The 24311-nt window shown below is 51.7% G+C and overlaps 1 protein-coding gene across 1 annotated transcript in view; it reads left to right on the top strand.

Moving 5' to 3' along the window:
• The window catches only part of atp10d (ATPase phospholipid transporting 10D), a 45160-nt gene extending 23582 nt beyond the window's left edge, over positions 1-21578 (top strand). The window contains exons 12-24 of the mRNA XM_084481662.1: positions 2850-3432; positions 5341-5441; positions 6188-6287; positions 6480-6506; positions 8944-9128; positions 12245-12542; positions 12834-12910; positions 13597-13722; positions 16045-16245; positions 16989-17069; positions 17183-17287; positions 19522-19709; positions 20407-21578. Of these exons, the coding sequence (XP_084337788.1) occupies positions 2850-3432; positions 5341-5441; positions 6188-6287; positions 6480-6506; positions 8944-9128; positions 12245-12542; positions 12834-12910; positions 13597-13722; positions 16045-16245; positions 16989-17069; positions 17183-17287; positions 19522-19709; positions 20407-20572 (2238 nt within the window). The 3' untranslated portion in view covers positions 20573-21578. The remainder of the gene's footprint in view (positions 1-2849; positions 3433-5340; positions 5442-6187; positions 6288-6479; positions 6507-8943; positions 9129-12244; positions 12543-12833; positions 12911-13596; positions 13723-16044; positions 16246-16988; positions 17070-17182; positions 17288-19521; positions 19710-20406) is intronic.
• Positions 21579-24311: the final 2733 nt, after the last annotated feature.

Raw genomic sequence — 24311 nt, 5'->3', positions numbered from 1 at the left:
GGCCCTGTCACACGGTAGGCCCGGTCAGTCACACGGTAGGCCCTGTCCCACGGTAGGCCCTGTCCCACGGTAGGCCCTGTCACACGGTAGGCCCTGTCCCACAGTAGGCCCTGTCCCACGGTAGGCCCTGTCAGTCCCACGGTAGGCCCTGTCACACAGTAGGCCCTGTCACACGGTAGGCCCTGTCACACAGTAGGCCCTGTCACACGGTAGGCCCTGTCACACGGTAGGCCCTGTCAGTCCCACGGTAGGCCCTGTCACACAGTAGGCCCTGTCACACGGTAGGCCCTGTCACACGGTAGGCCCTGTCACACGGTAGGCCCGGTGTGCCTACACCGGTGTGCCTACACAGTAGGCCCTGTCACACGGTAGGCCCTGTCCCACGGTAGGCCCGGTCAGTCACACGGTAGGCCCTGTCACACGGTAGGCCCTGTCACACGGTAGACCCTGTCAGTCACACGGTAGGCCCTGTCACACGGTAGGCCCGGTCAGTCACACGGTAGGCCCTGTCACACGGTAGGCCCTGTCACACGGTAGGCCCTGTCACATGGTAGGCCCGGTCAGTCACACGGTAGGCCCTGTCACACGGTAGGCCCTGTCAGTCACATGGTAGGCCCTGTCCCACGGTAGGCCCTGTCACACGGTAGGCCCTGTCCCACGGTAGGCCCTGTCACACGGTAGGCCCTGTCCCACAGTAGGCCCTGTCCCACGGTAGGCCCTGTCCCACGGTAGGCCCTGTCCCACGGTAGGCCCTGTCCCACGGTAGGCCCTGTCCCACGGTAGGCCCTGTCACACGGTAGGCCCTGTCCCACAGTAGGCCCTGTCCCACGGTAGGCCCTGTCCCACGGTAGGCCCTGTCACACAGTAGGCCCTGTCACACAGTAGGCCCTGTCACACGGTAGGCCCTGTCAGTCACACGGTAGGCCCTGTCCCACGGTAGGCCCTGTCAGTCACATGGTAGGCCCTGTCAGTCACACGGTAGGCCCTGTCCCACGGTAGGCCCTGTCCCACGGTAGGCCCTGTCACACGGTAGGCCCTGTCCCACGGTAGGCCCTGTCACACGGTAGGCCCTGTCAGTCACACGGTAGGCCCTGTCAGTCACACGGTAGGCCCTGTCACACGGTAGGCCCTGTCAGTCACATGGTAGGCCCTGTCACACGGTAGGCCCTGTCACACGGTAGGCCCTGTCACACGGTAGGCCCTGTCCCACGGTAGGCCCTGTCTGTCACACGGTAGGCCCTGTCACATGGTAGGCCCTGTCCCACGGTAGGCCCTGTCCCACAGTAGGCCCTGTCCCACGGTAGGCCCTGTCCCACGGTAGGCCCTGTCCCACGGTAGGCCCTGTCCCACGGTAGGCCCTGTCCCACGGTAGGCCCTGTCACACGGTAGGCCCTGTCCCACAGTAGGCCCTGTCCCACGGTAGGCCCTGTCCCACGGTAGGCCCTGTCACACAGTAGGCCCTGTCACACAGTAGGCCCTGTCACACGGTAGGCCCTGTCAGTCACACGGTAGGCCCTGTCCCACGGTAGGCCCTGTCAGTCACATGGTAGGCCCTGTCAGTCACACGGTAGGCCCTGTCCCACGGTAGGCCCTGTCCCACGGTAGGCCCTGTCACACGGTAGGCCCTGTCCCACGGTAGGCCCTGTCACACGGTAGGCCCTGTCAGTCACACGGTAGGCCCTGTCAGTCACACGGTAGGCCCTGTCACACGGTAGGCCCTGTCAGTCACATGGTAGGCCCTGTCACACGGTAGGCCCTGTCACACGGTAGGCCCTGTCACACGGTAGGCCCTGTCCCACGGTAGGCCCTGTCTGTCACACGGTAGGCCCTGTCACATGGTAGGCCCTGTCACACGGTAGGCCCTGTCAGTCACACGGTAGGCCCTGTCCCACGGTAGGCCCTGTCAGTCCCACGGTAGGCCCTGTCCCACGGTAGGCCCTGTCCCACGGTAGGCCCTGTCAGTCACACGGTAGGCCCTGTCACACGGTAGGCCCTGTCAGTCACACGGTAGGCCCTGTCACACGGTAGGCCCTGTCACACGGTAGGCCCTGTCAGTCACATGGTAGGCAGCCAAGTCCAAATAAAAAAATTAACAAACCAAAAATTCACCTGTGGTTAAGGAAGGTGTAGCATCTTTAGCGAACCGTTAACTGTATGTTCCACACGATATATATTTCACCAAAAACTTTAACATTCAACTCGCATGCAAGATGAGTTGGCATATCGTAGCAGTACTTCTGGCGTCTCCCGTTGGCGGGCGGTGCCAGAGACTAACGAGGCTCGCAGGTTTGTAGCGTGACACAGAATCATCATCAGGAGAGAGCTCCGCTCCTCCAGTGGCCCACAGTGACCAGAGAGGGAGCAGTGTGCACTACCATGCTTGATTACAAAATGCTGCTTTTATTGCACAGGAATGTTGTGCAGCCATTGGGAAATATGCACTGGTTGTACTGGGACAGCTCACTGTGGGCAGGAACACAGAGAGAGACCTGAAATCTATTTTTGAATACATAGATGACACATTTATTATCAATTCTGTATTTTTTCTATTCTTGGTACTGACTCGACGTCTTGTCCATCGGTTAGTAACTATATATATAGTAACTATATATAACTATATATACTATAGTATATGAACCAAAACACGTGCATATTTCCTCTTGTTGCAGAACGAGTTGGTCAGGGGTCACACTTCCCAAAGCACGATGCTGCCAACATCTCTTGTCATCCACCAGGTTTCTCTCCAGGGGTGCAACTTGGTTTGTGTCACTTGTTCACCTCGCTGCTCGCTCTGCTGCCCACCAATCAATGAGCCTCTCTCTCTCTCCTCCCTCTCCCACCCCCTGCAGGGCGCTGGTCCTCCCAACAACCTCACCCCCAGACTGTTGGCCCGGGGCGCGGCAGGGGCCCGGGGCGCGGCAGGGGCCCCCTCGTCGCTGGGGGGCGCCTGGCGGGAGAACACACCGCCGGGCCCCGGCCCCGACCCGGTGGGGGCCGACGTGGGAGAGCCGGAGAGCCCAACGGAGCCGGCCGGCGTGGTGACGGACATGGGGGCCGCAGAGGAGGCTGCCTGTGCAGACATGGGGGCCCCCGGGGCCTCCGGGGCCCCCGGAGCGCGGAGGGCCCCGGAGGACCCGGCGCTGTGCAGCAGCGAGCGGCTGGTGTACGAGGCGGAGAGCCCTGACGAGCTGGCCCTGGTGCACGCGGGCCGCGCCTACGGCTGCACCCTGCGGGGCCGCGCGGGGCCCGGGCTGCTGGTGGAGCTGCCGGGGCCGGCGGGGCCCCGCCGCGTCCGCCTGCTCCACGTCCTGCCCTTCGACTGCGGCCGCAAGCGCATGTCGGTGGTGGTGCGGCACCCGCTGACCGGCCAGCTGGTGCTGTTCACCAAAGGAGCCGACTCGGTCGTCATGGAGCTGGCCAAGCAGCCCCGTGGTAGGTGGAGAGGGAGCCCCGCCCCCTAAAGCAGCCCCGTGGTAGGTGGAGAGGGAGCCCCGCCCCCTAAAGCAGCCCCGTGGTAGGTGGAGAGGGAGCCCCGCCCCCGCCCCCTAAAGCAGCCCCGTGGTAGGTGGACAGGGAGCCCCGCCCCCTAAAGCAGCCCTGTGGTAGGTGGACAGGGAGCCCCGCCCCCTAAAGCAGCCCCGTGGTAGGTGGAGAGGGAGCCCCGCCCCCTCACCCTAAAGCAGCCCCGTGGTAGGTGGACAGGGAGCCCCGCCCCCTAACCCTAAAGCAGCCCCGTGGTAGGTGGAGAGGGAGCCCCGCCCCCTAAAGCAGCCCCGTGGTAGGTGGAGAGTGAGCCCCGCCCCCTAAAGCAGCCCCGTGGTAGGTGGAGAGTGAGCCCCGCCCCCTAAAGCAGCCCCGTGGTAGGTGGAGAGGAGCCCCGCCCCCTAAAGCAGCCCCGTGGTAGGTGGAGAGGGAGCCCCGCCCCCGCCCCCTAAAGCAGCCCCGTGGTAGGTGGACAGGGAGCCCCGCCCCCTAAAGCAGCCCCGTGGTAGGTGGACAGGGAGCCCCGCCCCCTAAAGCAGCCCCGTGGTAGGTGGACAGGGAGCCCCGCCCCCTAAAGCAGCCCCGTGGTAGGTGGACAGGGTAGAGTGCCCTTAAGGCCGGTCCTGACCGCAGCGACCCGGGTCTGGGTCCCGCCCCCCCCCCCGTGGGTCTGGGTCCCGTGGGTCTGGGTCCCGCCCCCCCCCCCGTGGGTCTGGGTCCTGCCCCCCCCCCCCCGTGGGTCTGGGTCCTGCCCCCCCCCGTGGGTCTGGGTCCTGCCCCCCCCCCCCCCGTGGGTCTGGGTCCTGCCCCCCCCCCCCCCCGTGGGTCTGGGTCCTGCCCCCCGTGGGTCTGGGTCCTGCCCCCCGTGGGTCTGGGTCCCGCCCCCCCCGCCCCCCGTGGGTCTGGGTCCTGCCCCCCCCCCCCCCCCCCCCGTGGGTCCTGCCCCCCGTGGGTCTGGGTCCTGCCCCCCCCCCGTGGGTCTGGGTCCTGCCCCCCCCCCCCCCCCCCCGTGGGTCCTGCCCCCCGTGGGTCTGGGTCCTGCCCCCCCCCCGTGGGTCTGGGTCCTGCCCCCCGTGGGTCTGGGTCCTGCCCCCCCCCCTGTGGGTCTGGGTCCCGCCCCCCCCCCCCCCCGTGGGTCTGGGTCCCGCCCCCCCCCCCCCCCGTGGGTCCTGCCCCCCGTGGGTCTGGGTCCCGCCCCCCGTGGGTCTGGGTCCTGCCCCCCCCCCCGTGGGTCTGGGTCCTGCCCCCCGTGGGTCTGGGTCCCGCCCCCCCCCCGTGGGTCTGGGTCCCGCCCCCCCCCCCGTGGGTCTGGGTCCTGCCCCCCCCCCCGTGGGTCCTGCCCCCCCCCCCGTGGGTCTGGGTCCCGCCCCCCCCCCCCCCCCGTGGGTCTGGGTCCCGCCCCCCCCCGTGGGTCTGGGTCCTGCCCCCCCCCGTGGGTCTGGGTCCCCCCCCCCGTGGGTCTGGGTCCTGCCCCCCCCCGTGGGTCTGGGTCCTGCCCCCCCCCGTGGGTCTGGGTCCTGCCCCCCCCCGTGGGTCTGGGTCCCGCCCCCCCCCGTGGGTCTGGGTCCTGCCCCCCCCCGTGGGTCTGGGTCCTGCCCCCCCCGTGGGTCTGGGTCCTGCCCCCCCCCCCGTGGGTCCTGCCCCCCCCCCCGTGGTCCTTTGCTGCGTGTCCTCCCCTCTCTCTCCCAGACCGTCCTGTCTGACTCTACAGTAATAAAAACAGAGCTAAATGAAGGTCATTGCGTCACTAGAGGTCACACAGGACTCTTCATTTCAGACGGTGTCACATGATCCACATCGCTGCAGGGTGACGTCAAAGGCTGTGTGGGTGTGACCAACGTGTGTGTCCTCGTCTAGGGCCGGCCGGAGAGGGCTACGTTAAAATACGAGAACAAACCCAGAAGCACTTAGACGACTACGCCAGAGACGGCCTGCGTACGCTCTGCATCGCAAAAAGGGTAATGATGTCTTGTATTTGTTAAACGTGTTTGGCAATGAATTCAATTCAGATTTTCATTGAGGCCACCTTTAATGCCACAAGTCTAATTAAGTGCATTTAGATATGGTATGGATTTCTGCTACAACGTGAGCCAATTAGTGCCTGATGTACTCAATACTCAAACTGTGTGGCTTTGGCTGTTTGTAACCTGTCCTCTACACTTGTTTACACTGGCATATAGTTGATATAGTTAACTTTTACATGAAAGGTGTTTTGTTAACAATGTAAAAATAAAAGCTAGCTCCCTCCATGGAATTAGAGTGAGTCCCAGACCGGTCTTTAATTATAAACGATGCAAGGACAAGCAAAGTACAATAAATCCTTTGCCAAGACTAGTGGCATGTTACAATTAACGGAGAGGTCAGTGTTGATTTTAAAACCTTACAAATGTTTATTGAGTTTTAAAATGTTTTTCTTTATCGTTAATGGTAACATAGCTATCACTTTATCACTGATGTAAAATGCCTCCAGGGTTGGCAGGAAATATTATGATATTTCATATTATTATAATATGAATATGAAATAATATTTTATGAAATAATAATATGAAATAATATTTCATATTATTATAATATGAAATATAATATAATAATATTTCATATTATTATAATATGAAATATGGTCCATGTAAAGCTTTAGAATGTAACTGTAGATGAGCAGGTTAGTCCAGACACTGACAGGGCGCTGTGTGTCCCCGGGCCCCAGGTTCTGGAGGAGGACGACTACCAGGCCTGGCTCAAGGGCCAGCTGCTGGCGGAGACGAGCATCGAGAACCGAGAGGATCTGCTGCTGGAGTCGGCACAACGTCTGGAGACCAACCTCACTCTGCTGGGTGAGAGAACGTTCACACAACGTCTGGAGACCAACCTCACTCTGCTGGGTGAGAGAACGTTCACACAACGTCTGGAGACCAACCTCACTCTGCTGGGTGAGAGAACGTTCACACAACATCTGGAGACCAACCTCACTCTGCTGGGTGAGAGAACGTTCACACAACGTCTGGAGACCAACCTCACTCTGCTGGGTGAGAGAACGTTCACACAACGTCTGGAGACCAACCTCACTCTGCTGGGTGAGAGAACGTTCACACAACGTCTGGAGACCAACCTCACTCTGCTGGGTGAGAGAACGTTCACACAACGTCTGGAGACCAACCTCACTCTGCTGGGTGAGAGAACGTTCACACAACGTCTGGAGACCAACCTCACTCTGCTGGGTGAGAGAACGTTCACACAACGTCTGGGTCTTAATAGAAAACATCTTGCGATGCACCTGGACACATCTTCAGTGTTGTATCCTGGGTTCATCAGGTGTTTCGGGTCTTGCAACAGACACCCTCGCCCAGGCGACCCAGCCGGGATTGATCAAGTCCCGGCTTGTGTCCAGGTAGTACTACCTCACCCACGACTCCTCTCCTGATCCATAGCCACCTTGAGGCAACTTCAGCTGCCTCTGTGACCATTGTTGTGGCCCTTCGCTTGCTTGCTGCTGTGATGCCCAGCATGTTGTAGACTCTGCAGAGGGACTTGCCAGCGAACCCTCTGCTCCCTACTTCGATGGGCTCACACCTCGCTCACCACCCGTTGGAGCGGCACTGCTCCAACAGCTCGGCGTACTTCGCTCTCTTCCTCTCGTTGGCTTCCTCGATGCGCTCTTCCCAAGGGACGGTGAGTTCCACGAGGATGACCTGCTTTGAGGCTTCGGAGAGCAGCACCATGTCCGGCCTCAGTGTTGTGACAGCAACTTTTCCTGGGAACTTGAGTTGCTTCCCCAAGTCAACATTCAGCTCCCAGTCTTGTGCTGTTGAGGGCAGGCCGGAGGAGGAGGTCCTGGAAGTTGCTGTTGGCTTCTGACCAGCTCTGATGAAAGCGATAGTTTTCTTTGCTGGGCGGATGCGCTTGCAGTGGTTGATTCCGCTGCAGATGGTGTCGGCAATGACCCTGAGGACTTGGTCATGACGCCAACGGTAGCGCCCCTCCCCCAGGGCTTTCGAGCAAGAGCTGAGAACATGCTCCAGGGTCCCTCTCCTCTGGCACAGAGGGCATGCTGGTGACTCGACCATCCCCCAGATGTGCAAGTTGGACGGGCTCGGTAGAATGTCATACACAGCCTGGATCAAGAACTTGATGCGATGGGGCTCCGCTTTCCAAAGCTCCGCCCAAGACACCTTACGTTCCACCGCTTGCTCCCATCTTGTCCAGGCTCCCTGCTGCCGCATTCCAACTATCCGGCTGGCTCGCACCTCCTCCACTGACGCTCGCACCTCCTCCTGGATCGTAGCCCTCCTGTCCTTCCCCTTCGCCTTGTCGAAGCGTGGTTTGGTGCTACTACCAAGGCCAGCCCTCCCTCACGTCACCGTGCCCACCAGCGCGCTGTGTCTCAGCCCAGACTCGGCGACCTCGACGACCTCTGCTGCCTTCCACTTCCGACCTGTTCTGACCTGGATGCCGGCCTGGGAGACCTTTGGGTCGCTCGACTCCCGGTATTGCAGGACCTCCCTTGTACGGGTCACCATGAATTCTTCATTCAGGCTGCTGAAGGGGAGCTTCAGCATGTTGTTCTTCCCGTACAGGGCGATGTTGCTCAGGCTTCGGGGAAGACCCAACCACTTCCGTAGGAACCTGCTGATCCTCCTCTCGAAGCCCTCGACGGTGGAAATCGGGACTTCGTAGACCAAGAGGGGCCAGAGGATCCGTGGGAGGATGCCATGCTGGTATATCCAGGCTTTGAACTTCCCCGGAAGGCCTGACTTGTCCACAGCCGCCAACCACGCTTCCAGTTCTAGATTGGTCTCTCGGATGGATGCCGTGTCCCTCAGACCGCAGTCGAAAACCTTTCCCAGGCTCTTCACTGGTTTCTCGCTGATCGATGGTATCTGAGTGCCACCAACAGTGAAGTGGTACTTGTCAACGGTCTTGCCCTTCTTCAGCACCAGAGATCTGGATTTCACTGGTTTGAAGCTCATGCGAGCCCAAGTGATCAGTTCCTCCAGACCCTTCAGGATCCAGCTGCTCCCAGGGACAGATGTGGTTGTCACGGTCAGGTCATCCATGAAGGCCCTGGTGGGAGGTTGTCGGACACCAGACTTGGTGAGAGGTCCTCTGCACTCAACCTCAGCAGACTTCACCAGCATGTTCATGGCGAACCCCCCCTGTGTGTGTGTGTGTGAGCTGCCCCCCCCCCCCCCAGTGGCTGCAGCTCACTGCTGTCATCCTATGCAATATCCTGCCCTGATATCCTGCTGCCATGTTCCACATGTTGAGACACACAGACCACAGTGGGCCGTCTGTGTGTCTCAACATGTTCCACATGTTGAGACACACAGACCACAGTGGGCCGTCTGTGTGTCTCAACATGTTCCACATGTTGAGACACACAGACCACAGTGGGGTGTCTGTGTGTCTCAACATGTTCCACATGTTGAGACACACAGACCACAGTGGGCCGTCTGTGTGTCTCAGGTGCGACTGGGATCGTGGACCGGCTGCAGGAGGAGGTCCCAGAGACCATCGAGGCCCTGCAGAGAGCGGGCATCAAGGTGTGGGTCCTGACCGGGGACAAGCAGGAGACGGCCGTCAACATCGCCTGCGCCTGCAAACTCCTGGGACCCGACGACCGCATCCTGCTGGCAAACTGCGGGAGTAAGGTGGGCAGTCTAGTGGGTCTGTTACCAACCCGTTCCCCCTAACCCCAGCTGATCAGGTGGTAACTAGTGAGAGGTCATGTCCCCCAATACACGTACAAACAGACTAAAGGAATGCAATGTGATATTATTATTTATTATAACAAAGCAAAGCAACAAGGCGGGCCCCCATGAGGACACTAATACCACGCACCAGTCATGTTAAAGTGGGAACGATTACCGGACAGAAGGACCTGCCGACCCACGTCCAGTCTGCTCTGGCGTATGCGCTCGCCGTATTTCCGTTCAATCTGTTTATGAATGATTGCTTTTACTGCTTTTTGACCTGACAGGCCTGACCTGTTTTCTGTGCTTTAATATGCGGGTGCGGTCTCATTTCCTGATGATTATCTCATCAAATGGACCAGATTCACTGCATTAGGCAGTAAACATCTATTTTCTTAGATTTCAGATTTCATTTTTAGATTTCAGCTTATTTCTAAACTGTTCGTATAGTCTCTGCGTTGTGTATATTCCCAATTGTAGTAGTAATTCTTGAAGTGTAAATCAAGGCTGCTTGACAGGTTGGATCAGAGGATCAATAGATGGTTTATTCCAGGATGCAATACAGCGAGATACAGACTTAGGTTGAATAATCTATAGTGTAGGAGGTGAGGAGCAGTCTCCTGACGTGCTCCTTGGCTGTCAATCCCTCTTCTCGCTGAACCGAAGGTTTGGGGCGAGTATTATAATAAGAAAACATGAATAACAACAGAACAGAAGCAGTCTCTCCTTTGATCAGGTATACGGCCCTGGCTGTGCCCCAGACGACGGGGTTGGTTCATCCTCGTTGGGACATAACCGATGGAGGAATGTTGTGAATAACACCTGGTACCAGTAGGAGAGGCACTGGCCTGTTCACAGACTAAGAACTGTGACGAAAGAGAAGACACTTTTTGCATTTTTTCTTTTATTCATTTTTTCTTAATTAATTAAGTCATTTAGTGAAATATTTTTGGTTGGATAGAAAATGTAAATATAGTTTAAAGGTCCCATGACACGCCACCAGGTGTGGTGTGATTAGCCGTTACAAGCCCTTTAGAAAATCTGCCCCTTATGACATTACAAGTGGGCGTGTCCACCTAGATGTGTGCTGGATAGATCAGTCTACCGGCCTACCCAGTGGACTGTAGCAAACGTTGCTCATCTATCCGTCACACATCTAGGTGGACACGCCCACCTGTGATGTCATAAGAGGAAGGTTTCCAAAACGGCTTGTAACAGCTAATCACACCACACCTGGTGGCACGTCATGGGACCTTTAAAACGAGACAATGTCTCCCCATACGAAGGCATTGTTTTCACAAAACATGTGGAAATAAAAGGAAAGTCCATGAAACTGCGGTTCCCTTCCCGCCTCCAGTCAGAACTACAGAGTGTTACGACCCTCCAGGCTAGGGGATAGAGGGCCATACAACCCACTCAAACATAGGAGACTTGGTCTCAAATGTTAACAAAGGGATTTCTTGAGACATCAGGGTGAGCACGGGCCAAAATAACAAACATTAAACTTTAACCTTAAACACAAATAGTCTTTGTAGTCAAAACCAAAAGACGAAAGGGTAAGCCTTGCTTCCTCACTTTAACAAAACAGGAGAAAAAAATGGCACATCAAACAAAAGACCTCTCACCCCCAGAGGCGCACCTGGGGAACAGGCAAGACAGGCAACTGCTTGGGGCCCCCATGAAAAGTTTTTTTTTTTCTTTTTTTTTCTTGCGGGCCCCTAAGAAGTATCATCCCTATGGCATTTACCACTTGTTTGACGAAAATGATCTGCCAGACTTTAACAAACAGTTCAAGACGTTGCTTTAGTCGAGCCAATGGATACATTTATGTGCCAAAAAAAATGGCACCATTGTTTCACCTGAACACTTTTGACAGTATAAGCTGATATGGGGAAGTCCAGGGCTCATGGACAATTTGGGAACTTACTCACAAAGGAAAAGTATCCAATCATGAGGAAATGTGCTACTTCCTTGACTGCATTATTTGGCTCTACTTAGTTATGCCAGTCAGCCTTTTGCCACATGAGTAATTGTGAGTAATTAGTAAGTCCAAATACCGTTCCACCATCACTGATGGTCATTTAGAAGCCTGCTTGAGACTAGCTTCCAGCAGCTCCTGTCCGGACTATGCAACCCTGGCTGACTCCATTCAGTGCTCAGTATATATAAATAAATATATATTTAGCATTATGTAATGTAGGTAGATCATTTTGACCTGGTCATTTTGAAAGTAGCTCGAAGGCTGAAAAAGTGTGGGCACCCTTGAGCTAGGGCAAGCATTGGCCCTAGCAAAGGCCAGTAAACAGCATTTGTAGTTTGCTGTATATTAATGTTCAGAATATCATATGTAGCACCTTTAAGGGTTTTGATGAGCACTGGAATTGTAAAGTGGGTTTAATTACCTAAGAAAATTATTCACAAGTACTCAATTGCCATAGCTAATTTGAGATAATTAATACCAAGTCAATTCACACCTCAGTTATGTGTGCATTTTAGACTATGTTTATATATATCATTATCATTATATCATTTTTTTTTAGCTGTATTAATATAGTGATAACAAATTAATGTGAACACTGACTCTTTTTCAGTGGAGTGCAATATGGAATCTTTGCCTAGGGCCCCAACAGACTGTCAAATGGCCACTGCTCACCCCTACCAGCACCTAAGCAATCACAAATGGCTGACCAATGGCCACAGTGGCAACAAACAGCACAAAACAGGCAGTGGAGTGAGGCACAAGTTAAACACAAGTTTCAATACGAGACACAAGCATAAGTGTCAATAAGACAAGTGTACGTAAGACACACACAAGCATTCAGCTTGCTGGTGCATTCGATTGATTGCATTCTTTAACCGGAGGCCTGGCCCTCGGGGCCAAGCCCTCGGGGCCAAGCCCTCGGGGCTAAGCCTCCACCAATCAGTGCAGTCCGGAGTCCCCAACGGTCATTTTTGTAGTCCTAAAAATATAGGACAGGGAGAAGGAGAGAAAAAAACAGAAGGGGGGAAAATCCAGACCCCCACAAATCCCTTGGACCGTAACAATTAGGATGTTGTTGGTCTTTCTGTGGTAGGATGCATGTGAGGCCTTGCTCCAGGACCTCCTCTCAGAGGTCCGGGGCGCGGCTGAAGGACTGGGCGGACCCCCCGGGGGCGAGGCCGGAGCTCTGCCGGGCGGGGCCGCGGGGGGCTTCGTCTTGGTGGTCGACGGACGGACCCTGGAGTGGGCCCTCCAGGACCAGCTGAAGGGGGCCTTCCTGGAGCTGAGCCGGCAGTGCAAGGCGGTGCTCTGCTGCCGCTCCACGCCCCTGCAGAAGAGCCAGGTGGTGCAGCTGGTCCGCAGCCAGCTGGGCGTCATGACCCTGGCCATCGGTGAGGAGCCTCCTCTCAGTCCAGTGGTGTCTTCAGACCACCCCCCGGTCCTTTGTCACTTCTGATTTGATGGGTGGACGTCAATGGAGGCGTTGGCTCCAACAGAAGTAAAGGCATCCAGCCTGACTTCAGCATTCAGGAGTCATGCTGGTGCCGTTCATCTGCTGCATGATGTATATTATATTGTAGAAGTCTGTTGAATAAAGGTTTGAAGATTGAATCTTTTAATGTTTTGCTCCAGTTTGGTTTAATCTGTGGTATGGTGATGTAGCTTTTGTCATTCACTTCCAGGCGATGGAGCAAATGATGTCAGCATGATCCAAGTGGCGGATGTGGGCATTGGGATATCTGGCCAGGAGGGCATGCAGGTAGCCACTGATAACCAACGCCATTAAGGTCTACTCTACCATGCTGTGTTAGGCTCTGAGGACACAGTGAAGACTATAGTAGTGGCAGCTAGGGTGATGGGTTGTAGGATGATGTATAATGTCTGAGGCCTACATGTAGGTATCTTCTGAGCAAGAGATATCACCCCTACCTGCTCCTTAGAGGTGACATATTATACCACCAGGTGTGAGTGTGATTAGCCGTTACAAGCCGTTTTGAAAATTTGCCTCTTCTGACATCACAAGTGGGCGTGTCCACCTAGATGTGTGCTGGATAGATCATGGGGTGTTCCAGATGCCTCGGACACCAGCCTTCCGAGTTTCAGTTGTGACGTCATTTTTGATTGATGGATGCAAATGGTAATGCAGTTGAATTTGAAATTGTAGACAATATGAATTTCAGATTCAGAATCCCCACAAAAATGGTGTTCATAATATTATTGATAAATATAGTCGCATGCAACAATGGGGCGGTCCTATACAGTATGGAACGCATAGTGAGCCACGGACCATTGAAGATCATAGGCTGTGAGTTTCTCAGACCATGTGTGGTTGAGGTGGGGTTTGAACCATAAACCTCCTGCATTGTATGTTCTCTACTTACTGAAGCCTTTCACTTTTAAGGAGATGTGTTTTAAGTGTCTTGTTGTGGCCTGCTTCCTCCCCAGGCTGTCATGTCGAGCGACTTTGCCGTCTCCAGATTTAAACACCTGCGGAAGCTTCTCCTGGTCCACGGCCACTGGTGCTACTCTCGCCTGGCCAACATGATCCTGTACTTCTTCTACAAGAACGTGGTAAGAGGTGCACTGCCCACCAGTCTGACCCTAGTTATTAAAACATGTTTCAGGCATTCAATGCGTCTGTTCAGATGTTACTGGAGAATGGTACAGTCTGAGACTGACAGAATGGTACAGTCTGACAGAATGGTACAGTCTGAGACTGACAGAATGGTACAGTCTGACAGAATGGTACAGTCTGAGACTGACAGAATGGTACAGTCTGACAGAATGGTACAGTCTGAGACCGACAGAATGGTACAGTCTGACAGAATGGTACAGTCTGAGACCGACAGAATGGTACAGTCTGACAGAATGGTACAGTCTGAGACTGACAGAATGGTACAGTCTGAGACTGTAGATGTTACAGGAGAATGGTACAGTCTGAGACTGTAGATGTTACAGGAGAATGGTACAGTCTGAGACTCATCAGCTGTTAATAAACTGATGAGCACATTCATCAGCCCCTCATATAGTCTGTGGGAGGTTGGATCAAGAAACGACAGGTTTGCTAATTGTTTTAAACCAACAACCTAAGGTGTTTACATGGAAGATAATAAATGGACCAGACCATAACCAGGTCAGGATCATTGTTGTGTGTGTGTGTGTGCATGTAGACACACTGAATGTCAATTGTAAAATGTGGTTGTGGAATATAGCTTTTTCAATCATTTGAAATAGGCCTGCTTACTCTCAACTGACACAGACTGACAGTTGACTGATGGACCAGACCGTGGAGCACTCTGAACTGTTCCCTGGTCTCCTTGTCCAGATGTACGTGAACCTGTTAGAGAGCACTCTGAACTGTTCCCTGGTCTCCTTGTCCAGATGTACGTGAACCTGTTAGAGAGCACTCTGAACTGTTCCCTGGTCTCCTTGTCCAGATGTACGTGAACCTGTTAGAGAGCACTCTGAACTGTTCCCTGGTCTCCTTGTCCAGATGTACGTGAACCTGTTAGAGAGCACTCTGAACTGTTCCCTGGTCTCCTTGTCCAGATGTACGTGAACCTGTTAGAGAGCACTCTGAACTGTTCCCTGGTCTCCTTGTCCAGATGTACGTGAACCTGTTAGAGAGCACTCTGAACTGTTCCCTGGTCTCCTTGTCCAGATGTACGTGAACCTGTTAGAGTGCACTCTGAACTGTTCCCTGGTCTCCTTGTCCAGATGTACGTGAACCTGTTAGAGAGCACTCTGAACTGTTCCCTGGTCTCCTTGTCCAGATGTACGTGAACCTGTTAGAGAGCACTCTGAACTGTTCCCTGGTCTCCTTGTCCAGATGTACGTGAACCTGTTAGAGAGCACTCTGAACTGTTCCCTGGTCTCCTTGTCCAGATGTACGTGAACCTGTTAGAGAGCACTCTGAACTGTTCCCTGGTCTCCTTGTCCAGATGTACGTGAACCTGTTAGAGAGCACTCTGAACTGTTCCCTGGTCTCCTTGTCCAGATGTACGTGAACCTGTTAGAGAGCACTCTGAACTGTTCCCTGGTCTCCTTGTCCAGATGTACGTGAACCTGTTAGAGAGCACTCTGAACTGTTCCCTGGTCTCCTTGTCCAGATGTACGTGAACCTGTTAGAGAGCACTCTGAACTGTTCCCTGGTCTCCTTGTCCAGATGTACGTGAACCTGTTAGAGAGCACTCTGAACTGTTCCCTGGTCTCCTTGTCCAGATGTACGTGAACCTGTTAGAGAGCACTCTGAACTGTTCCCTGGTCTCCTTGTCCAGATGTACGTGAACCTGTTAGAGAGCACTCTGAACTGTTCCCTGGTCTCCTTGTCCAGATGTACGTGAACCTGTTAGAGAGCACTCTGAACTGTTCCCTGGTCTCCTTGTCCAGATGTACGTGAACCTGTTAGAGTGCACTCTGAACTGTTCCCTGGTCTCCTTGTCCAGATGTACGTGAACCTGTTAGAGAGCACTCTGAACTGTTCCCTGGTCTCCTTGTCCAGATGTACGTGAACCTGTTAGAGAGCACTCTGAACTGTTCCCTGGTCTCCTTGTCCAGATGTACGTGAACCTGTTAGAGAGCACTCTGAACTGTTCCCTGGTCTCCTTGTCCAGATGTACGTGAACCTGTTAGAGAGCACTCTGAACTGTTCCCTGGTCTCCTTGTCCAGATGTACGTGGACCTGTTAGAGAGCACTCTGAACTGTTCCCTGGTCTCCTTGTCCAGATGTACGTGAACCTGTTAGAGAGCACTCTGAACTGTTCCCTGGTCTCCTTGTCCAGATGTACGTGAACCTGTTAGAGAGCACTCTGAACTGTTCCCTGGTCTCCTTGTCCAGATGTACGTGAACCTGTTAGAGAGCACTCTGAACTGTTCCCTGGTCTCCTTGTCCAGATGTACGTGAACCTGCTGTTCTGGTACCAGTTCGTCTCGGGGTTCTCCGGGAGCGTCATGACCAACTCCTGGGTCCTCATCCTGTTCAACCTGCTCTTCACGTCCGTGCCGCCGCTGGTGTACGGCGTGCTGGACAGACACACGCCCGCCGACACCCTGATGGAGCGGCCCGAGCTCTACAGCTCCAGGCTCGGCTCTACGGTAACATGAGGAGCTCTACGGTAACATGAGGAGCTCTACGGTAACATGAGGAGCTCTACGGTAACATGAGGAGCTCTACGGTAACATGAGGAGCTCTACGGTAACATGGGGAGCTCTACGGTAACATGAGGAGCTCTACGGTAACATGAGGAGCTCTACGGTAACATGAGGAGCTCTACGGTAACATGAGGAGCTCTACGGTAACATGAGGAGCTCTACGGTAACATGAGGAGCTCTACGGTAACATGGGGAGCTCTACGGTAACATGAGGAGCTCTACGGTAACATGAGGAGCTATACGGTAACATGAGGAGCTCTATGGAGAGCTCTGTGAAGAGCATAAAGAATAAACCGTCATAGATAGAAACATATTTAAAGATTCTACGTATGTTTGAGGGGCTTCAATTCATAGCCATTGAGATAAGATAGGATATACTTTATTCATCCCAGCAGGGAAATGTACAGTAGGTGTTCACACAGCCAGCATACATACACACAACACAACACGTATATACGTACATATCCCACCTATACAAAAAAACATGAGCCCACAGTACAAAGCCAGGATAGAAAAGAAGAAAAGTGGTATGGATGGTCCACGGGCGTAAGCAGCTGTTACTCATAGACAACCGTACAAAAGACTAGCTCTGCCAGTGCATAGTACGATAGATAAATAAAGAAATATGATGAAAGAGGTTAAGGGTGAGTTCAGCCTGTGAATAAAGACTGATGCTTCTTCTGCAGGTCTATGGTTCCTCCACCTTCTGGCTCAACATCCTGGACGCCTTCTACCAGAGCCTGGTCTGTTTCTTCATCCCCTACCTGGTGAGACCAGTAGTGGACTCCGTACATCACGAGTGGCTGAGCTTTAACCACCGCAGGTATCGCCTTTTGTTGTGTGATCATTCATTTGAGTACGACCGTGTTTGTTCTGTGAGGCGTATGCAGGGTCAGACGTTGGGGTCCTGGCCTTCGGGTCGCCCGTCAACGCCTCGGCTCTCCTCATCATCTTACTGCACCAGATCATCGAGAGCCACACCCTGGTCAGTGCCTGGTCATGTTATGTATATATATATATAGTTTCAAGTTTCAAGTTTTATTTATCATGTACTCATAAATCATAATTTATCAGTATTGAAAATTGTTGTGCTCAAATGTCCGTTCAACTTAGAGAATAAATTAAATACTGGAGTTAAGGATGGAGAAAAAGGGTAGAAAAAAAAAGAAGAAAGTAAAAAATAATAATGTTCAAGGACAGTTCAGCATCCTGATGGCATGAGGGTAAAAACTATCCCTGTATCTGCTGGTACGAGTCCTTATGCTCTTGTAGCGTCTTCCAGAAGGCAGGAGGGAGAAAAGACTGAGGCTGGGATGACTAGGGTCAGAAGTGATCCGCTTGGCCTTTCTCCTGCAGCGCTGGCTGTAAAGGTCCTGGATGGATGGTAACACAGTCCTTGTAATACGTTGTGCAGATTTGACCACTCTTTGTAAAGATTTCCTGTCCTGGGCATTGCTGTTACCATACCACGTTGTAATGCCACCGGTAAGAATGCTTTCTATGGTACAGCGGTAAAAATTGGTCAGTATTTTACAATCCATGCCAAATTTCCGCAGTCGTCGCAGAAAAAAGGGCCGCTGTCTAGCTGTCTTTGTGACCACACCAATATGGTGCGACCAGCTCAGATCATCACTGATGTTAATTCCAAGGAATCTGAAACAGTTGACTCTCTCCACTGCTGTGCTCCCGATGTAAACGGGTGAGTGTTCTCCTCCCTGCAGCCGCCTGTAGTCCACTATCAGCTCCTTGGTTTTGGTGGCATTGAGCAGCAGGCTATCATCCTGACACCAAGATGTCATAGTAGCCACCTCTTCTCTGTAGGCAGACTCATCACCGTTCTTGATGCAGCCGATTATGGTGGTGTCATCAGCAAACTTGATGATGGTGTTGGAGCTGTTAGTGGCTGTACAGTCAGATGTGAACAGTGAGTACAGCAGGGGGCTCAGCACACATCCCTGTGGAGCGCCAGTGCTGAGTGTCAGACTGGAAGAGATGATGTTACCTAGCCGTACCGCCTGGGGCCTGTCTGTTAGGAAGGTTAGTATCCAGCTGCACATGGAGGAACTGATGTTCAGGTCTTGCAATTACATAATGAGCCTAGATGGTATTATGGTGTTGAAGGCGGAGCTAAAGTCACTGAAAAGCATCCGTACGTACGTGTTGTTCTGATCCAGGTGAGAGAGAGCAGTATTCAAGGCCAAAGCTACAGCATCATCTGTAGACCTGTTAGGCCTATATGCAAACTGGAGAGGGTCTAATGCAGTAGACAGACAGGATGTAATATGATCTAACGGCTCAAAGCACTTCATCACAACAGAGGTGAGCGCAACGGGGCGGTAATCATTAAGGCCGCTCGCTGATGGTTTCAGGGACTGGGATAATGGTGGCCCTCTTGAAGCTTGTGGGGACAACAGACTGGAACAGGGAGGGGTTGAAGATGTCAGTGAACACCTCTACCAGTTCAGGAGCACAGGCCTTGAGAACACGGCCCGGGATGTTGTCAGGTCCTGGAGCTTTATGTGCATTCACTCTTCTGAAAGATTTGCACACATCGGTCACAGATACCTGAAAAGGGCAGCAGTCTTGTTCTAGCAGAACCTCTGATCTGATGGGAGTCTCAAACCGGGCATAGAAGGTGTTTAGCTCTTCTGCAAGAGAAACAGAGACCTCTGCTTTTTGGCTCTTTCCTTTATAATCTGTGATGGTTCTTAACCCACTCCACATATCTCTGGTGTTAGATCCTGTGTAATATGACTCCACTTTCTTTCTGTACTGTCTCTTGGCCAACGTGATGGATTTCCTGAGTTCATATCTGGCTATTTTGTACTCACATGGGTCTCCAGAATGGTAGGCTGCTGTTCGTGCTTTGAGTGCTGAAGACACCTCTCCATTCACCCATGGCTTCTGGTTTGGAAAAGTTAGTACTGTCACTCGCGGTACAACGTCATCTATGCACTTATGCGCATATATATATATATATGATATATATATATATATATATATATATAATGTAGATATACAGGATGTATGCATGAGCAGTGATCATTGTTTATAACGTCAACACCCAACTATCAATCCGGTTATTGTTTAGATGTCATATTTGTTTGTGTTGATGTTAAAAAAGAGGGTTAGGGTTAACACTGGAACCCACTCAGCCCTTTGACTGGTCCGTGAGGACCTCCTCCCGGGTCCCCCTCTACATGTTGATGATGTTCCCAGATGTGGATGCACGTGGCGGTGCTGGTGGCGAGCGGCGTGGTGTACCTGGGCTTCACCCTGCTGTTCAGCGCGTGGTGTGTGACCTGCAGCCCGCCCACCAACCCGCTGGGGGTGGAGACCCGGAGCATGGCTCAGCCCCTGTTCTACCTGGTGTGTGTCCTCACCACCGTCACCGCACTGCTGCCAAGGTACCGCGCGCACGCACGCACGCACGCACGCACGCACGCACGCACAAACACGCACGCACGCACGCACGCACGCACGCACGCACGCACGCGCACGCACGCACGCACGCACGCACGCACGCACGCACACACATACACACACATAAACTTTTGCAATGACATCATAGTAGTAAATAATAAAATATCTGTGGAGTGTTTGACCGCACCCATGCCCTGTTAATGTGGTTAACGAGGTTAACGAGGTTGTCCTGGAGGCGGTACTGTGATGTGATGTGTTAAGGTGGTTAACGAGGTTGTCCTAGAGGCCGTACTGTGATGTGATGTGATGAAGAGTGTTAAGGTGGTTGTCCTGGAGGCGGTACTGTGATGTGATGTGATGTGTTAAGGTGGTTGTCCTGGAGGCTGTACTGTGATGTGATGTGATGTGTTAAGGTGGTTGTCCTGGAGGCTGTACTGTGATCTGATGTGTTAAGGTGGTTGTCCTGGAGGCTGTACTGTGATGTGATGTGATGTGATGAAGAGTGTTAAGGTGGTTGTCCTGGAGGCTGTGCTGTGATGTGATGTGATGTGATGTGTTAAGGTGGTTGTCCTGGAGGCTGTACTGTGATGTGATGTGATGTGTTAAGGTGGTCGTCCTGGAGGCTGTACTGTGATGTGTCACTGAATGCTAACGTTGGCGTTGACCTCCTTTGCGTTGTAGGGTCCTGATCCGGGCCGTGCTCAGGAGCATCAGCTCCTCTTGCGTTGAGGTGAACCCAACTGGCCCCAGGACACTGCGGGTGTCTGCTGAAAACCCCGGACCGGAGCCCGGAGACCACCGGGTCGGCTCATGGCAAACATTTTCACCCACGTTTTCACAAGGCTGAACATTATAATGGGTCACAGATTCAGTTGCTGATCGGGAAGGCGGAGTTGTCGACTTCCCACCAAGCGCTCAAGGAAGTCAGGAGTCTTCAGTCACTAACAACCAGCCATAGCAACAAACACTCTTTATTTGGCTTTTTCTGAATTAACACGTTTTTCATCCATTTTCCATCCCTTGTGATACTTGTCACTCTGTAAAGTGGAACCAAAGTCCAACCGTCTCTGGTGAAGGGATGTGTTGATGTTGATGTTTTGCTACTTAAAAACCGAGAAGTTGCAGTTCAATTGACTTCAAAGTGTGGAAAAAATGATCTATCAGAGATTTACAAACATGAAATGTTCAAAATTGTTGAAATGATTCCAAAAGCCAATGCATTGAAATGGTGACTCAGTGACACTACGCCCAAATGAGGAATGAACTGTGTTACTGTGTTGTCTACTATGAGACACCGACGCCCCTGAGGATGTTTGTATTTGTTTCTGCTTTTATTTGATATTTATGTTACGGCGAAAGTTCTGTTATTGTTCGGTTTTTATTTTCTCAGGAGGACACTCAGAAATGAAATGACATGAGCGATACGACGGCCCAGAGGGTCCGTCTGAGGGAGACCTGTAGGGGCCACTGTTTCTGACAACATTGAGACCTTTGGCTCCCATCGGACGCACAGCCGGCTGTTGTTACCACTGGCCGGCTGTTGACTGACTGTTTTCCCCTTTTCTTCACTCTCCAAAATGTTACAGTTACAACAGGTCAGGCTGATCTCACACTGAATTTGTATATCTTACGAAAAGATATCCAAAATGTTTCCTAAGATTCCTACGAGTGTCGGGCAACACAAGCGACCCGTGCGCCGGCCCCCCCCCTCGTGTTTCTGCCAAAACAAACAACACGGCTGACATTTATTTGATTCTCAGTGGTAAAGGCAATATCTGATCTAGATTTAGCGTTAAATGTGTTTTGATAACGTCTATATTATGAAAGTTATTCTGAATATTCTTTCAGGTCTCGCTGTTCTGTTGTTACCATGGCTATGGTGGGGGCTATCGCAGAGAACCAAACATGGCTGAAATGTGTTTGATTCTCAGTGGAAAATGCAATATTAAAATTGTTTCCGCATTAAAACGTTTTGATAACATTTCCAGTTAGAAAAGTGCCTTCATAATCATTTATGTTGGTTCAGTGATTTGCGATATATATATCATTTGGGTTATTTTTTAGAAAACATCTGGAACCACGAGCTACATCCGCCAACCCCCTCTCATATATATCTCATATCATCATATCATATATCTATATCTCATATATCTTTATGTGCTTGTTTACCACCTATGGCCATTATTAAATTTTCTGTAACATGTACGCATACATCTTACATACATACATGAACACAATATTCTGAACAGCCCCCAAACATATTGATTCTTGTTTCCTGTGATAGGAGCGACACTGTGATGAGGAACATTAATGTACACAATGTGGGCACAGTTCACAATGCTCACGTAATTATAAGTTGTACGTATAGGTTAATTTACACAAACCTAGATGAGCATTTATCACCAATAGTGCAGTCATGATTTAGCCGGCTTTTACTCCAACTCACAGCGCACTCGTTGCCATAACGATGATACTTGTGGCAGCTGAACTAGCTCCCACTCGCTAATTGACAGATTCAATGATCAGATGCAGATTAATGCACATTAATGCGTTTGACTAACGTTCGTTTAATATACATTGCAATATAAGTTACCTTCCCTGCGGTCACGTCACGGATTTTAGCCTTTTTGGATTGGATCTGGGATTTAAACCAACGTGATTGGATAACCAATCATCAACATTAATATTCATGATTCTTCCGGGTTCCGCCTACGAAAAACACATTCGCGAGCGGTAGAACGCTGCGCTGTGCGATAGAACGCTGCTGCGCTGCGATAGCCCCCCCACCACCTCCCTCCCCCTCAATCTCACCCACCAATCGGCTGGCAACGTTCTTGACATACCAATGGTTGGCAGAGTGCCAAATGATTGACTGGTCGAATAATATTCGACCAGTCAATCATTTGGCACATTGTATGTCATACAATGTAGCCTACGTGCATGCCCACAACATGAACCTTGCCTTTCAAGACTGTTCTACTGTTCTGAACCTCACATTTTGAAAGCAGGACTTTGGAGAAGTGATAGATAGGATTCGGAACACATAACGAAATATTTATGACCCCACAATGTTGACCTGAAGTTGGCGCCACTTACCCATAGCACGGTCCTGCATGCTGGGATAAAACTGATGAACCCATGAGGAAATACTGGGTTCAAATGGGAAACCTGTCGGAATAAAGACGCAGATGCCTCCGAAACACAACACAAACACCAACATAAGTACTGTTAGGCTGCTGTCTTTATTGTATTTGTTATGGCTTTGTTTTATTTGAGTATTTCACAGCGGTTCGATTTGTGTCTCTGTAAAACAGGGTGTTGTGTACTGCTGCTGATGTTATAGGCCTCCCTCTTGGGTTACAAAGCTAAAAGCTGTTACCAGCTTGCAGATGCAAATTATATTGTGGGCCCCGTTGTAGCCTACTCCAATTGACCGCCTTTATATGAATGAGGGCATTAAACTCGAACATTTGTTGATGCTTCAATCCAACCGGGAGTGACTGAGTTGGTGGGTTATCTAGGGGTCGAGAACACGTAAGTAATTTCCATTGAGAATTAAATGAATATCCACCATGTTTGGTTTTCAGCGAGAGCAGCGTCCTATGATCATGCTATGATCAACCATCATAACAATGATACAAAACTTTTTATCCTCACCATTTTCGGGCAAGACCTTATAGAATAATAACAAGAGGAATGACTAACAAATTCAACGTCATATACAATCAGTGAATGAAGATTATGACAATAAAATTCACATTTCTCGCTAGAAATTTTATTTAAACCCATTTTAATGCGAATATATATCAAAATATAGAACTTCATAAAGAATAAAAGCTGCACTAATCGCTTACGTTGTGGGAAATTCGTAGGAATCTCTTTCTCCCTCTACTTTAGCCTCAACTGTCCCTTCTACTCCAGACCATCTTTTACCCCTGCCACCATCCTCTCATCCCCTATCCCCTCCTACGTTTATACCCACTTCATCCCTCTCTCCTCCCAAGAGGTCAACAGAATAGTCAGGTCTAACCCCGCCACCACCTGACCCCTGACCCGATCCCCTCCTCACTCCTCCAGGCCGTCACGAGTGACATGCTGCCATTCCCCACCACCCTCATCAACTCCTCCCTCACTTCAGGCCAAATATTTCAGTAATTATTTTGATGGAGTAAGTGAAGTTCACATGTATTAGTTCCACTAGGGGTAGCTCAACAGATTTTGTAAGAGTTAATATTAATTTGGGAAAAGGTTATTTTCTTTATGCTGGAACTACCCTTTGGAACAGGTTACCTGGTACACTAAGGGTCCTATCTTGCACCCAGCGCAATTGACTTTCTACCCCGACGCATGTATGGTTGCTAGTTTGCACCCGGCGCAAAGCTGATTTACCCCCGACGCAAACAGGCGCCACTACACTTGCGCCTGGAGAGGCATGTTGGTGAAAAGAAGAGGCGTGTTCCGGCACAAATGATACTTGGTTTAGTGATCTATAAATTCCGCCACTGCAATTGCGCCACTGAACGAAAAATACCTGGTCTAAATGCACTAGCGGATAGTGCAGTTGGTGTTGCTATTTTGACGTGCCA

This window comes from Micromesistius poutassou (assembly GCF_964030765.1).
Source record: "Micromesistius poutassou genome assembly, chromosome: 17".
Classification (NCBI taxonomy): Eukaryota; Metazoa; Chordata; class Actinopteri; order Gadiformes; family Gadidae; genus Micromesistius; species Micromesistius poutassou.
The sequence above is the reverse complement of the archived record's forward strand: the minus strand, read 5'-3'. Positions and strand labels throughout refer to the sequence as shown.